Source organism: Grampus griseus, assembly GCF_964374135.1.
Source record: "Grampus griseus genome assembly, chromosome: 7".
NCBI lineage: Eukaryota > Metazoa > Chordata > Mammalia > Artiodactyla > Delphinidae > Grampus > Grampus griseus.
Window position 1 is genome coordinate 1065385 of NC_139001.1, and position 15875 is coordinate 1081259.

The window sequence follows — 15875 nt, forward strand, 5'->3', positions numbered from 1 at the left end:
TCACTGGGTCTCCTGTAGTTTTATCTGCTAAGTCTGGCGGCCCGGCCCTCTGTGGGGCGTGGGGAGAAGCCGGACCGAAGTCACTCAGGCTCCCCACCGGCAACTCCCCGCCACGCGTGGGCACGCTCACACGTGCACTGCCTTCCAGGCTCCCTGGAAAAGGGCCTCAGACCCTGCCCATGCCAGCGGCAGGAGGGCAGAGGTTGACATCAGAGCAGGGTCTGCCTTCCCACAGCCCCCACCTCCTTGGAGAACGGTGGGCCTCACCGTCTCAGTCAACAGGAAGATACAGTTATCCCCATCTCACAGATGGGAAGACTGAGGCTGGGAGGGTTCTGAGACTTGCTCAATGTCTCAAACGTGTTGCCTAGTGCTGGTCTCCTTCCACTGGCCCGAGTGCCTCCCTGTCTTCACTGAAGGGAAGGAAATGAAAGTGCTGGGCACCTGGGGGCCCACCAGCAGCCCAGAGGTCCCAGGTACGGAGATGAAGGCTCCTGGAAGATGAGGGCAGAGTGGTGGCCTGGCCACCCTGCTAGCCTGCACCACCCCGTCAGTGGCCAGGAGCTGCTGAGACCTAGAACACCGTCAGGCAGCTGGGCAGGAGCCCACGGGGCCAGCGGCCACGCCCAAGCCCCGCACGGGAGGGACACCTGCCGGGACACTCCCGCAGCAGCACAAACCCACCAGAAAGGGCCCCCACCACCCAAGCACACGGAGGGCTCCCAACCTGGGCAGCCGGGTGACCTCGGCATTTGCCCGCTTCCCGGCTCCCCAGAGACGGACCCTGACCTCCTGTGGGGCCTGGGGGCTGTGGGAACGGGTGGGCCAGCCTACCTCCTGACCTCTCCAGCTCAGTTTCTGCAGGGTGGTCGAGCTGACGCATCGGTCAGGGAAGGGCCAGGTGTCTACGCAGCCCGGGAATTCTGCTCCCTCAGGCACCCAGGGTCTTGGTCTCCGCTCTGTTCAGCCACACCCAGCAGGCGAGGTGGGACGGTCCCGCCCAGGGCAGTCAGCGCCATCCCCAGAGAGGGGTCAAAGGGGCGGGACAGGCCCCACATGACCTAGGCAAGGAGAGGCCCCTTCTGATGCGGGCTGCCAGGCCCCTAGGCTGGCCGTGAGTGGGGTCCTGCTGGCGCTGTCTTCCCCCCACCCTCCGACGTCTCTGCAGAGCCTGCAGGGCCCCTGGGCCTCTGCTTGGGATTCATGTCTGAATACCACCTGCCACCCTCCCAGGCTGCCCTCCTGGCTGGTGGCACGGCCCTGTGCTGGGGCAGCACTCCTCCATCGCGGGCTGCCCCTCCAGCAGGGGCCTGCAGCCAACTCTTCTTGCAGTTCCCAATTTCTCAGGACCAGGGCCAGCCAAGGGGGAACACGGGACACCACGAGACAGCGCCACCCAGGAAGCAGCAGTAGTGACCAGGGAGCCCCTCCTCTCCAGCCCGATCCCTCAGACCCCCAGTGTGGGGTGGGGTCGATCCCTGGGCCTGGCCAGCACAGGCTGGCCTCCCTCCCCACCAGGGGGCACTCTTCCCCACAGCCACCTCTGGAGAAAGGATGGGCCTGTCTCTCCAACAGGCTCCCCCGCCTGCCGTGATGCCCCCCCAGGACACAGCCCCGTGCTGAGCACTCCACACGAGAACCCAGTTTCACGACCACTCCACACAGCAGGTGTTGCTACCATCCCCATTTTACAGAAAAGGATTCTGAGGCACAGAGAGGTTCAGTAATTGGCCCAAGGTCACACAGCGAGGGAGCATGGCGCCAGACTTGAAACCTGGCGGCTGGGTGGCGGGTCCAGGAGACCAGGTTTTGGCTTCTGCTAGGGCTCCACCTGTTTCCTAAGACACACGCCACTGGGAATGGCCACTGGATCCAAAGGACACTGGCCCTGGGCCAGGGGGGTGGCCTTGAAAACTCTAGGTAGCAGAGGAGGAATGCCTGGGGTGGGGGGCCCAAGGCAAGAGCCCTGCAAGAGCAGCGTGGGACCCTCGGGCCAGGAGGGGAGCTGTGTCCGAGCGAGTGCCTCAAGCCCTCAGGGAGGATGGGGCGAGAAGGCCACGGCTCACAGCGAGTGGCCGAGCAGCACGTGGGCCAGGGGCCGCCCCAGGCTGGGAGGGGTCTTCGCTGTGCGGTCAAGGGGGACATGTATGGTTCCAAACCACATGCGTGTGTCTAAACCCACACGTTATTTCTCGTTACTTATAACTTACGAAAGTAACACATGGTCACCGTGGCCAGCAAAGCTGCAGTTCACGTGAAGCCTCTGACACCCTTCCAGTCCCTGCGCGGATGGCATTGCAGCTGCATTTCAGCACCGAGGACAGCGCCCGGCACACAGTAGGAGCTCAAGGAACACTACCGAGTGACTCAGAGAGACTGATCTCTGTGTCCCTATCACCCTCACCCGCAGGCAGCTGGCCGGGCCCCCGCTCTGCCCCAGTTCCCGGACGGCCCACTGGCTCTCCTGGGGCAGACGTGGCGCTCCACCGGCCCTCCCGCCTTGGCTGGGGGCCCAGCCCGCCGCCCAGAGGCCTCCTCTTCTCTGGGCCCTGGGCCTCCTTGGCCGCTGGCCGAAGACTGCAGACCCGTTCTCAGAATAAAGAAGTAATGAAGTAAAAAATTACGCAGAGGATCATGAAGGAAGCTAGCTGCAGTGCTGCAGCCGTCGGAACATTATAAACAGGTGCGTGAGGTGGTGCCCGTGCGCTTTCCTATGACATCTTGCAGGCCTGATGCCCATCAGACTCAGAGCTGTGGTGAGTGGAAACGGTATTTTGAGATGTTTGCTACAAACGTAAAAGGACATGAAAAAAGCAGCAGTTTCCACTGGTGACCAAGTCCCAGGTTCTAGAATGTCATCGTCGCCTTGTTCACAGTAACAATAAATGCTAAAGGTTAGCAAAAAAGGAGATTAATTTCTCTCTCAGTCAAGTTCATGAACTCCCTGACCCCTAAACCTGGGCCTCTCCGGTGCACCCTGGTGAAGGACCCCAGCCTCAAATGACCTGCCTGCACACCCACGTCTGTCCACCCCAGTTTGCCCATCCTTTTGGAGCTGACTCCACCACCATCCCTGCAAGGCCGTCCTGGCCCCAAAGCAGAGGGGTGCCCCCTCCCCTCTGCCCCCTCGGCCGCTGGCTCGATCCTGCCTAGAGCTTCGGTTCAAGGGCTTCTCATGGGGTGGGACTGGCGTTTCGGGAAGCCACCTCCCACCTGTTCAGGAGAGTCCTGCACTTCATGGGGTCCCTGGCCTCCCTGTCCCCTCCCCTAAATGCTGTGACAACCAAAAACGCCCCCCGGGAACGGCTCCCGGCTGGGAACACCCACTTTATCCTGGGGTGGTCAGCTGTGTGTCTGACCTGCAGCAGCTCCCAAACATACAGTGACGGGGAGGTGGCAGTCCCTGGGCGTTAGGTCACTGGAAGGGAGACCGGCAAGGCGCCTGGAGTGTCCTGTGGGCGGCCACTGCCAGGCCAGGGGACGGGGGTCAGGGACGGTGGGGCTTAACGTTTTAAGAGCCTCGTCCCTTTAAAATACCCCTATGGGTCCGGTGTGTCCCGAACTCCATGATGAAGGGAGGTGGGAGTGAACACCTCAGCCGGTCCTGAAGCAGGTGGCATCACCTGTCTCCCCAGGGCCTGCAGATGGTCCCAGTGGGTGGGATGTACTCTCCGTAGCCCCAGACACTCGAGGACGCACACAGACGTCACACGTGGCTCAGCACAGGGCCCAGATGTCCACAGGTGGCCCCAGGATGCGCTTAGACACACAGACGAGCCCGTACGGCCACCCTCAGGCTCAGAGAGTGGGCCTCAGCACTGGGGATGCTGTCCGAAGGTGTGCACAGGCCACAGACCTCCACAGGTTCTGGTGCTGATGGCGGGCCCAAGAAATGTCCCCGCCAGGGAGACACGGGGCCACAGTCCTGCCAGGTGCACCTGTCCAGGGCCTGGCTGCCCGCCTGAGAGGGAGACGTGTTGGCCTATCCCTCAGGCTGCTGGGAGCACTGCAGCCTAATCTACCCCCAGGGCCAACAGCCGGGGCGCAGACGCGGCTCAGGATACGGCCAGTGGCTGCCTGGCTCCGGACTGCGGGGTTTCTCACTAGACCCTGCCCTTCCGGGGGTGGGGCCCATAGCTTGAGGGTGAGCACAGAGCGGATGAATGGATGGACGGGTAGGAGGGTGAAGGGCCTTGCCTCCTGCCTGGCCAGCCTCTCCTCGTCCCTTCCAAGCAGGCGGGGCGGCGGGGCGCGGGCGTTTGGTGCCCGTCGGCAGGACCAGCTCTGAGCTTAGGAGGCCCTCCTTGAGGTGGTGGGCTGGCAGAGTTTGGGCTAGAGTTGAGCGGAGCCTGACCTTGTCTTCTCCTGCCGGCCGGCTGGCCGGGCCCTCCTGCAGCCCGAGTCCTCACGTGCACCTCTCTTAGGCCGGCTCCTCTCCCGGACACTCCACCCAGCCCCTCCTGGGGCTCGCCCACCTGTCCTAGCCTTGGAGCCCCTCAGTTCTCTGGGGCCTGCCAGGGCCCGTCTTTCCTTGTACCTGTGGGAGCTCTGTGGCCTCCCCGCCAGCTCTGTCCTCTGGCCGACCTCACCCCTGCAGCCTGGAACGCACGCCCAGCACCTAAGGACAGGGCCACACGGATGCCCCCCAGCGCCCCAACGAGGCAGGCTTGCGTGGGCTCGCCCTGACCTCCTCCTCTCTGGGGCACCCCCTCAATGGGTGGCACCATTGCCCGGTGCCCACACCAGATACCTGGGACAAACCTGGGCCAGGGCAGCAAGGCCACGGACGAGAAGCTACTCCAGGGACAGGGCTCTGGGCACTGGGGACCCCTTTCTGGGACCCAGCTTCCCCACCTGCACACTAAGTGGTTGCACTAGGTGGTACTCGGCCTGCCCTGCAGCCACCCCGTCCTGCCCGCTCTGGGAGGCTGGGAGGGGTTGCCAGGCAACGGGCCAGTGGAGGCCAGGGCACGGCTTAAGGACGCAGGGCCTTGGACCGAGGCCGGGGCTGGCTCCTGGACACTTCAGTGGGTGGGAAGGAGTGGTGAGGAAGGCGGGGCCCGCAGGGCCTCCGCGTGCTGGCCTGCTCCAGCCCAGGTGCTCTCCTTGGCCCCAGGCCCGGCTGTGGCCACCCTGTCCATCCTGTCCACCTGTAGGGCCCTGGGCTCGGCCACACTGCAGACGCGCGAGCTGATGGGAGGCCTGCCTCACGGTGCTGCTGGCTGGTCCTCACCTGATGCTGGACCCCATCTTCCATCTCCTGCCTCCCCGCAGCCCCGGACTCGGCCAGGTCACAAACTGCCTGGCCTCCCCCTGCCGGAGTCCGAGCCCGCACAGCTCTCCTCCTCCAAGATGCAGCAGGGGCGGCAGGCAGGGCGCTGGGCCTCCAGGGGGCCGAGGTCAGGGCAGATGGTGAGGGAGCAGGGTGGACGGAGCCCGCCGGGCCTGGCCTGTCATCCAGCCAAGCCTCTAGAACCCAGGGAGCACTTCGTACAAATCGGCAGCCAGCGTCCTCGGCTGGGCCACGGAGCCAGAAGCCAGAGGCCCGCCCACCTCCCCTCCCCACACCCTGCCCCGCACGCTGTGTGCCCTGCTCAGGGGCCCTCGCACTTGTTGTGGGGGGACCCCCAGCCTGTCTACGGCAAGCTGCTGTCAGCGAGCCACAACTCTCCCAGACGGGTGCCCCTGACCCCCACGAAGGTCATCAGCTGAGCCCCTCATTGCCCAGCCAGGCTCTGGGACGTGCCACAAGTGAGATGCGTCAGCTGAGCCCCTCACTGCCCAGCCAGGCTCTGGGACGAGCCACAAGTGAGATGCATCAGCGGGTCGGCAGTTACCAGACTCTGAATGTCAGAATGAGTGGCCCCCGGCCCTCCTCTCAGACTCAGTTGGAGTTGGAGAAGTTAAGGCCTACAGGGTGCAGAGCTCTGGCCATTTTCCTGAGAAGCCTGCAGGCTGGTGGAGGTGAGAAGGGTCTGACACCGTCACTCCAGCACCAAGGCCCCGGTGCACGTCGGGGCCGAGACCCTGAGCCTGTGGCATGGGCCTGTCCTGAGGAGACACCCACCGAAATACCCAGAGCCCAGGATCCCCGCCCTGGACAGCACGCACCCGAGAGTGAGGTGCCACGCCTGCAGTGGGCTGAACCCTGGCCCTCGTTCGTATGTCAGAGTCCCCAGGACTCTGACATATGAACCCCCAGGACGCTGACATATGCCCCCCAGGACTTCAGGACGTGAGCTCATTTGAGTGTGGGGTCTTTGCAAGTGTAACTGGTTGGGCCCCTAACTTGATAGGATTGGTGTCCTCATTTCCATAAAGTGAAATTCAGAAGCAGACCAGCACAGGGACACCTACTCATAACGACAAACCCAGACACTACAGACCAAGGGCCCCCAAGGATCGCCTGCAACCCCCAGGAGCCAGGAGAGGCCCTGGAACAGCTTCTCTCTCACGGCCTCAGGAGGTCCTAGCCCCATGACACCTTGATCTTGGACTTCTAGCCTCTGAACTGCTAGACAATAAACTCCCGCTGTGAGGCCACCTAGCCTGCTGCACCTGTGCCAGCAGCTGGGAGAAGCGGACACACGCCTGACCCCCAGCACCCAGCCCAGCCCGGCACCACACGGGCGGCGCTCAGCGTACTCACTGCTGAGGTTGCCCAGACTTGGGGAGCACCCCGGGAAAACAGGGAGAGCCCTGGAGAGCAGTGGGTGTGTTGGGGATGCCTGGGAAGCTGAGCAGCAGGGCCAAGCCCCGGAGGGAGGATGGTGATGGGCGTGTGCTGAGGGTGGGTGTGGGGAGGGCCGACCTGGCAGGAGGGGGCGCGTGTGCCAGGAAGGTGAGCCAGCCAGGAGCTGGTGGGAGCCAACGCTGAGGCCACAGGCAGACGAGGGGTGGGGTGGGTATGGCCTGGCCCCCCAGGGGCTCCTAAATCTACCCAGGAGTCCAAGATTCCTGCCAGGAAAGCCAGTATGCACCCCTCACACCCAGAGCTTCCCTTGCACCCATGGCGAGACCAAGAACAGTCGAGAAAGCTGGAAGCCCCGGCCCTGCCCCCACTGCAGGGGTCACGGCTGGGAGGACAGGACAGCCCCCACCCCACAGCTGGGGACAGGGCGTAGGGCCTGGGGTTGGGGAGGACTGCAGCACCTCCGCCTGAACCATCCGCCCAGAGCCTTCAGGCAGCTCAGAGCACCTGCCCAGGCCTGTTCCTAGACACACGTGGCAAGAATGCCGCCAACTGGCACGGGGTAGGTGCCCCGGGCTGGAGCCCTCACCCTCCTGAGCCTGTGTCCTCTCCCAAATGTGGGTGATGACCTGACCCCACAGGGCTGTGCTGACGGCTAGATGTGGTCACAGCTGGTGCCAGGGACCAGGCAGAGACATCAGACAGGCAAGGCCTGGGCCCTGAGTCTTGGTCTGAAATCTTCCTGAACCAAGCCAGGACTCAGGGAGGAGGGTCTGGCTTATAGGAGAGCTGACCAACCTCTCACCACCTGGGCGTGTCCAGGTCTGGGCCCGATTTGATACCGGCATGGCCTTGGGTGAGCCCCTCTCCTGGCCTGTCTCCCTGTCCAGGACCAGCCAGGCTGACACCTGCGCCAGTGCACGTGGGTGGCCTAGCACAGGCCCGGAGCACCCACACACCCTCTGCTCTCCTCGCGGCTCCGAAGCCCACCTGCCGCCTGGCGGGAGTGTCCTCAGTCCCTCTCCTGGGAGGCCTCAGTGGCCCTGCAGCCCTGTCCCTTACTAGGACCGGCATGGAACCAGTCTACCAAGACCGGCCTGCCTTGTCTTCTGGACTCACCTACCCCTGGATGGGGCATCTGTCCATGACTCCTGGGGGACCTGGCCCAGCATGGTGCTGGGGACACGCCAGGGGCTGCTCTTAGGGTCGGCCAGCAGGACACAGCTGGTCCATCCTCTGTGTACACCCCGGGCAGGGCTGCCTGATTCACGCCCCTGGAACAGCCCTCTCTAGCAGGGCAGGAGCGGCAGGCCTTCACCGGACAGGCTCCCGGGACCAGCTCAGGGTGAGGCCCGGCCACATGGAAGGCCGAGTCACCGGCAGCAGTCGGGGTGGAGGCAGGGCGGCCCCGGAGAAGGCGCAGGAGGCGATCCAGTTAAGAGGAGCTCTAACCCGGCCTAAGCAGTGGAGTCTATGACCAGAAGGCAGCTGGTGGCCCATAAGGGCCTGCCCTCGAGGCCCCATTTCAGGCCTCCAGGCTGGGGTGGCACGAGGCTTCCAGAGGACACAGAGCCCAGGACTGTTCAGCAGTTAATGCCACCGGCTTTGGAGTCAACAGACTGGGCTCTAGACCTCAGAGCTCCACGTGGGCCGAGGCCCCTGAAGAAAGCTGTGGGGCCTCTCGGCCTCAGTTACTTTTCTGTGAAGCACGTCTGCAAAGATCCCTCCTCATCTGCTGTACCAGCTAGACAGTCACGCGGAGGGACCCACGCTGAGGGCTCCCAAGTTCCAGACACCACTGCCTGCAGGCCCTCCAGGGGCCTCTAGGGCGGGGGGCAGAGGGGAGGACATGCCTGAGGCAGCCGCAGAGTGCCTGGCGTCCGCATGCACCCCTCCTACAGCCTTCCGGTGGTCGTGACTATTCCCGTTGTCACACGTGAAGAAACAGAGGCACAGAGAAGCCAGGTCGGGGGTGGTGGCGGCGGGGAGGCTGACGCGGCAGGGCTGGCCTCTGAGCCCAGGCCCATGGAGGACGTCCCGCCCCTCGGAGGAGCACGCGGCGTGTCCGGCACCAGCAAGGGCCAGGCCGCCGCATCGTGCAGGTGGCCCCCCTACCTGTGGTTCTCCCCACAGCGGGGGGGGGGGGGGGCGTATCCTGCCCTCACACTGGGGATGATGAAACCTCAGCTGCTCTAGTGGTGAAGGGAGAGCAGCAGCTGGAGGCCACGGACCACCCTGGGGCCCCAAGCCAGGCACACGGGGGCCTCTGCCCTCTGAACAGGCAGCGTGCGCACAACCGTCTGCTGTGAGGCCGGGCTGTATGCAGACGGCCTGCGAGAGCCTCACGGCCGAGGGACAGACTCGGAGGGCTCTCAGCCTCGGGCAGGACGGCGCAGAGAAGCAGCGGTTTCTGCTGGGAGGCTAAGGGGTGGTCCTCGGTGGGGAATCCACAGGCAGCCGGGGTCCAGGAGCAGAGGGGCTGCCCACCAGTCCGTGTTGCACTGACAGGCCCACGCTCCCCTCTGACCTCCATCCCCAAAGTCCAGGCCCCTTCTCCTGTGCCCAGGCCCTCCGTCTCCCACTGCCCACCCACCAGGGCTGGCATACAGCAGGCCGTGTGCGGGTCTCCAGCAAGTTGTGACTGAGAACCTACTTTGTGACAGGAACTGTGCCAGGCTCCGTGGCTACTAGAGAACAGTACAGACAGAGGTGGCCTCTGCCCCCAGGGCCTCAGCGAAGGGTCAGAGAGATACACGGCAAACCGTGTCAAGTGTCAGGAGGCCGAGCAGATGCTCAGGAGACATCTGGGGACCAGAAGCCACCCCACAGGCAGAGACAGAAGATGGCCGGCCCGTGTGCGTGCGTGCGTGTGCGTGCGCGCGTGTGTGCATGTGCACGCGTGTGTGTGCATGTGCGTGCGTGAGATGCAGCCCGGGGCTGGGCTTTTCCCCAGTGTTGCAGAGGGAGCCAGCTAGAGAGGTAGTTCCCCCTCACCTTCCACACAGCGCTCTGGCCGGAGGGAGGGCTACCTGCGCTGTGCAGCCCGTAAGAGGGGATGTGACCATCGTCCTCATCACGGCCGCGCCTGGCTGTCCATCCAAAACGCTACACACAGTCACGAGCGGGAGCCCCGTGCGCACTGATGGTCCCTCCTTCGTGAGCCCACACCATTTCTGCTCTCCCGGGCAGCACAGGCCGGAAAGCCCACCCAAAGACCCAGGGCCGCCCTCCCTCCCTTCCAACGACTAGCAAGCGTTGAGTCTCTACCCCACCAGCCAGTCCAGGCGTCCACCCCGGGGGCTCCCCAGGCTGGAGAAGTCTGCCTGCCGGCTGGCAGGACAGGAGACCAAAGGCCCGGATCCCCGAGAGCAGCGTGTCACCACGGGGCCACCAGAGGGCGCCCGTTCCACGGAGCCCGGCCAAGTTGCTCGAGCAGGAGAGGACAGGACTGGCCGCTGCCTTGGGAGGTCACCCTGTTTCCTTCACCCCACGTGGCACCGGCACTCTCCTCGGGGCCTGGGCCCTGCAGGGCACTCTCCAGTTCAGGTGCTTACGGGGGAGGCTGAAGCCATAGGGGGTCGGGGAGAGCAGCTTCCCAGAAGCCCCTGGACCTGGGACGGAGAAGCCACGGGCACTGGTCAGGAGGGGGCGCAGTCCAGGCCCCGGGGGGGCAGCACCTGAAGCCCTGGCTGGCACGGTGCTTGGACAGCTGCTGGGCGGCCGTACACCCCCCCCCCCGGTCATGTGCGCAGCAAGGCACTCTGCTGGTCCTGGGTCCCCAACCCACTGCAGCCCCAGCCCAAGGAGGCCAAGACCCAGCCCCCCGCCGGCCCCGCCTCACCTTCTCCAGCCTGCCCTGCTCTCTCCTAGCCCTCGACGGCTGCCCAGACTCTGCCACTCTGTCTCTCAGCCTAACTGGGACAGAGGCCTGTGGATGCGATCAAGTTTAGGATGGTCCCGAGGACACAGCGGCCGAGTGGGAGTGGACGTGTGAAGGAGAGCTGTGGGGCGAGGGGACCTTGGAGTGCCGTCTAAGATCGGGGCTGGGTGAGGGCAGCTGCTCAGCTGCCCTGAGACCCTGGTGTCCAGGGGAAGGGATTCAACCGAAAGGCCAGGGATTCCCGGGCATTAGCTCCTCTGTTTGCACGGCGGGTGGCGGGGCTTATGAACCAACGTGTGCTGGCCCCAGGCACCCAGATGTGCCCCCCAAAACCTGTCCCCTAGGGAGGGTGGCAGCCCTGACAATGACAGGGCTTTGCCAGCAGACAGAGGCACAGGAAGGCCTACCTTGGGGGACTTGAACCCGGGGCAGGGGGCTGTCAAGGTATCAAGGCAGAGGCTTCTGTGGGTCCTGCCCTGCTGGGGGCCAGGGTCCAGGGCCTGGCTGCCCCCTCCCATTCCCCAGCAAGACACGGCCATGGACTTGCCCCTCACACTCCTCTCTCGCTCAGAACTCCTGTGGCTGTGGTCATTCCATGTCCCCCGTGTCACTACTCGAATGCCCCCTCCCCACCCCCGCCCCAGTTTGGGAGGAGTTCCCCAGGGCAGGAAGCTGGTCTGCTCCGCTCTCATCCACCGTGTCCCAGGCCCCCTGAACAGACGCGCAGACCCACGGTGGTTCTGGACACATTCGCAGTTGGAGGAAAAAGCCTGGGGGGTGTCTGTGAAATCCTTAGACCTCCACCCTCACTCCAGTCCCCAGAGCTCCTTAGAGGCCTGCAGGGAGGGTGTGGGCAGGACTGCGGGCAGCTGCAGGCTGAGGCCGCCTGAGACGGCGGCGATGCTCTTACAAAGAAATGACACGGCCCCTGGGCGGGATCCAAGGCGCCGACCACCTGCAGCTGGACTCCCCGCCCGAGGCGGCCCTGAGTGCCGGGCGAGCACAAGTTCCCCGGGCAGGAATCCCTGCGAGGTGATGTTCCCTTCCCGGTGGCAGAGGTCGAGCCTCTCCACCCTCACCCTCGCCCCCGCCCCTCCCCGAGCGCACAGTTCGCTCCCGACCTCCCCGGGGCCCCTAGGCTGACTCTGCCGGGGACCCCCGGGAATCCCCGGGCCGACCCGAGGCGCCTCCCGGAGAGGGCCGCACAGCCGGTGGGAGTCCCCAGCCCATGGCCGCCGTCGGCTGCGCCCCGACAGCCGGCCCCGCAGCTCAGCCCTGCCTGTCCCGGAGGACGCACCGAGCCGGGGACCGCCCGGTCCGCCGCCCTGCGAGGAGAGCTCCGCCGGGAAGGGGCCGGTGTGCGTGTTGGGGGCCGGGGGGCGGCCGAGCGGAGCAGAGGAGACCCGGGCGGAGGGAGGGCGGCTCGGGGCGCGGAGGCGCAGGGCGGACGAGGGCAGAACGGGAGAGAGAAGGGGGCGCAGGGGAGACCCGGGAGCGCCGGGTCACTCACCCGAGATCTCCGCCTGGGGCACGTCGCTCAGGCTGAAGCCCTTGGTCCCGTAGATGTGGCGGACTTCGCCGCAGCTCCGACTCTTGCTGGCAGGGTCCCCGTGGGCGCAGGCGGCCAGTGCGACGGCCACGCACAGCAGCCACCAGCCTCGGGCCCGGAGCTCCATGGCGGGGCCGGCGGCGCCCCCGGCCGGGCCCGTGCAGCCCCCGCCCGCGAAGGGCAGAGCCAAGGTCCCGGCGCACTCGGCTCGCGGTCCGGAGGCGCCGGCGGCAGGGGAGGCGGAGACAACAAAAGCCGGCGGCGGTTGGGCGCGGGACGCGCGGGGCGCGAGGTCCGGCCGCTCTCTCCGGCGGCCCAGAGCGCGGCAGGCGAGCGCGCAGTCCCGGCCCGGCCCCTCGGCGGCCCGGGAGAGGGGCGGGGAGGGGCGCGCGGGGCGGGGCGCGCAGGGGCGGGGCGGGGCGCGGCGCGGGGGCGCGATCCGAGGCGCACGGGGCGCCCGTCCTGCTCCCGGGGCCGCCCGGCTCGCGCGGATCTGTTGACTGCTGGAGGGAAGCGGGGTGGCCCGGAGCGCGCGGGCCGTGTCCGGGGTCCCCGAGGGCGGGCCCTCCACTCCCAGCGCCCGGGGCGGCGGCACCACCTGTGGGGGCGGGGGCGGGGGTGCTGAGGCAGGGCTTCCCCCGCCGGACGTGACATCACGCCTTCCGCGCGCCTATCAGGGGCTTCCCCGCCCCCAGCCGAAGTCGGCATCTCTCCCGTTTTCTCTCTCCTCGGATCAGGCCGTGCCTTCCTGCACCCTGGCCGCGTGCCTCGCGCGTCCGCTTCCACAGCCTTGGTCCCCTTTGTCCCCCGCCCGCACCTGGCCTGCACGCCTTTACGGCCCCTCGCCCCGCGCCCATTTCAGCCTCCTCTCCCGCGGCTCCAGCTCACACTTGATTTTTAATGTGGAGGAGAGTGGGGGGCTGTACGTGGGAAACTAGCCAAGAGTCTAGACCTCGCGCGCGCCCGTTCCTGCGTAGAGGCAAAACCAACGAGTTAGTTGTTGGAGATCGTCAGCGGGTTTTGTGTCCCCTCCACGTGATGCTTTGGATGCTCGAGAAGCGAGCGAGGGGGGCAGAAGCTTGTCCGTTGGCTTGGGCCGCTGGGCGGTGGCAGGTGACCTCTTGGGGAAGGGATGGCGTCGGGCCGACAACAGGTCAGATCGCTGGGGGCTGAGGAGAGCGTGACAGTGAGTGAGGCGGCGGGGGACCGTGCAGGGCGGGTGGACAGTGCTGGTAGCCGCAGAGGATGGGGATGCGGGCCGCGGGAAGTGAGGTGAGCGACCGGGGCGGGCGGACGGGAGCTGAGGGCGCCTCCGTTTCTTCCTTGCCGGCTGCTGCACTCCCCCATCCCGTTCCTGCTCTCCTGATACGTGTGCAAAGGCCCCAGAGACCACCAGGCCATGACCCCGGGTGCCTGATTGGTTGAAATGGGGGGAAATGCAGTAAATAGGCACCCTTGGAAGAGGACCCCAGGGTAACCACCCTGTGCCAATAAGGGCGCCCAGACCTTGAACCTGGGGGCTAATGGTTTCACCTCACGGCAGGGCAGGAAGGAGGGCCCCACGCCTCCCCTGGGGTTCCCTGAGTGCTGGCTCAGCAGCCTCAGAGGGGCCTTGCAGCCTTCTACCCCCTCGCCCAGAGACACTGAGTCATCGTGTGAGAGGGGCTGGGAGGCCCCTACCCCAGCGTGCTGGCCCCAACCCTGCTCACGCACCTGCCGCCCGGTCCCGCTGGTGACTCCCAGATCCCGTGCAGCGCTCAGGCCAGCCCGTCCCTGCTTGCCCGTGCCCAGTGCAGCTGCCTGGATGCCTCCCCCATGCCCGCCGGGCCCCTGCCCCCCCTTCTCTTTAGGAGCTCGCCTCCAGCCACGTGCTTCCGGGTCAGGCAGGAGCCAGACAGCCGGAGGCTCGATGGAGTCACACACGCTTACTGCCGTTGTTACGGGGATCCGTCGCCTCCTCTTAATCTGGCCAGACGGGGAGATTTCTCAGGGTGGCGTCGGCGTCCAGTGCGTTTCTGGGCCTCCAGACAGGGGTGTGGCCAGAATGTCCACGTGCCGTGCTCGCGTGGCCGGTTTTCAGGACATGGTGGTCACGGGCACGGCCCCTACACACGCCCCTCCCAGGTGTACGATGACTCCATCCCCTAGAGAAATCCTCACCACTGCCTGCAAGGTCCCTGTGTCATTCCCCTCCAGAGGTCACGACCCTCGCAGCCAGGGCCCTTCCCCTAGTGTCCCCTAGTGGGGAGACACGCCCCCAGCTGGATCCGAGCTCTCATTTCCCTGACGTCGAGGGGAGGCGGGTAAGTGAGGGGCGCAGTGTCCCTTTGGAGAGTGGCTGTAAGGAGAACTGGGGATGGCAGCCGGGCACCCTCCCCTCCCCGGGGGTGCGGGGCTCTGGCTGTGTTCCTCTTGGTCTCCTCCACGTTGGGTGGCTTCATGGGTGCTCAGCCTCTGTGCACTTGAGGGGGTCGAGTGGAGGCCAGGGGCCAGGCTGGGGCGGAGGTTCTTCCCAGGGCACAGGCGTGCCTCCCCACCAGGTGCAGTTTCTTGCCAGTTTTCCATCATCAGGACCCTTGATGACTGAAAGTGACAGGAAGCCTCCGTGAGGAAAGGAGATGCATCGTCGTGGTATCCGGCACTGGCTGGCTCCCTGGTCCTGTCCCGGAGCGAACGGATCAGACCCGAGTTCAAATCCCGGCCCTCCCACTTGTCCGCAGCGTGATTCTGGATGTGGCACTCGGCTCAGTTTCCTTATTTCCTCTGTGAGGATCTAGGAGGGAGGTCTGTGCCCAGCGTGGACCCAGCTCCTGGGGGCCCCTTCTCAGGGCCTGAGAGGAGGCAGTAATGAAGGCCCTGCCACGGTGTTGGCCTGTGGCCCAGCGGGATGCCAGGCGGGACCATCCTTCCGGCTCTGGAGGGGCCGGCGCCTGCCAGAGGGCCTTGCTGACAAGGAGCTGGAAGGCCGGGTGCGGAGGCAGCTGACTGCTAGGTGGTCACGGCTCGAGGCGGCTCTGGCAGGTCACGGGGCTTCGGGGACCCGGAGAGGAGATGCCTGTGCACCTGCAGTGTTCCTTCACCTCTTCCATCCAGTTGCCCGGCCCGCAGAGCCCCCTTCCTTGCTGCCCCGCCCAGGGGAGTGCTTATGTTGTACAGACGTGGACACTGTTACTGGGCGAGGGAAGGGGCCCGTCCCAGGTCATGAAGCCCAGAGGAGCTGCCCCAGTGCCAGCTGCCGGGACTCCGCTGTTCCTGAGGCACAGCTGCCTCTGCCAGGCCCCCACTTACTGCCCCGGCCCTGCCGTTCAGATCTAGTGCCCGTCTGGGGCCGCCCAGGGTGAGGGATCCCCACACCGCCTGGGCTTCGGGAGCCAGGGCCGGGTCACACTGGGGAGGGCCTTGTGAGCCCACACGTGGCTGCTGTGGCTCCAGCCAAGACCACCACCTCCTGCTTTGGGGCCCTGGTCCGCCAGACGTGCGGGCACAGACGTGCAATGGAAGGAAGGGAGGAAGGTGAGTGGTTTGCTCATGAAAAGGAAGTGGCATCGTCCCTGAACGAGTGGGTGTGTGGTGGACTTGCCCTCTGCTTACACCAAGGGAGGGCTGACAAGAAAGGGACCATTTAGAGTCATCTCGGAAGGGGGCCTGTGCTCTCCCACGTTTCCGTCTTCTCGAGGAGTGACCCCGAGTCCTGAAGGGCAGCACCCTGCCCCCCACTTCCTTTCTCCGGCCAGGGCGGGGTCAGGGCATGGTGG

General features: G+C 65.8%; 1 protein-coding gene across 1 annotated transcript in view; it reads right to left on the reverse strand.

Annotated features, from left to right (window-relative positions):
• GPC1 (glypican 1) overlaps window positions 1–12407 on the reverse strand; it is a 29155-nt gene extending 16748 nt beyond the window's left edge. The window contains exon 1 of the mRNA XM_082657685.1: window positions 12082–12407. Coding sequence (XP_082513811.1) covers window positions 12082–12247 — 166 coding nt within the window. The 5' untranslated portion in view covers window positions 12248–12407. The remainder of the gene's footprint in view (window positions 1–12081) is intronic.
• Window positions 12408–15875: the final 3468 nt, after the last annotated feature.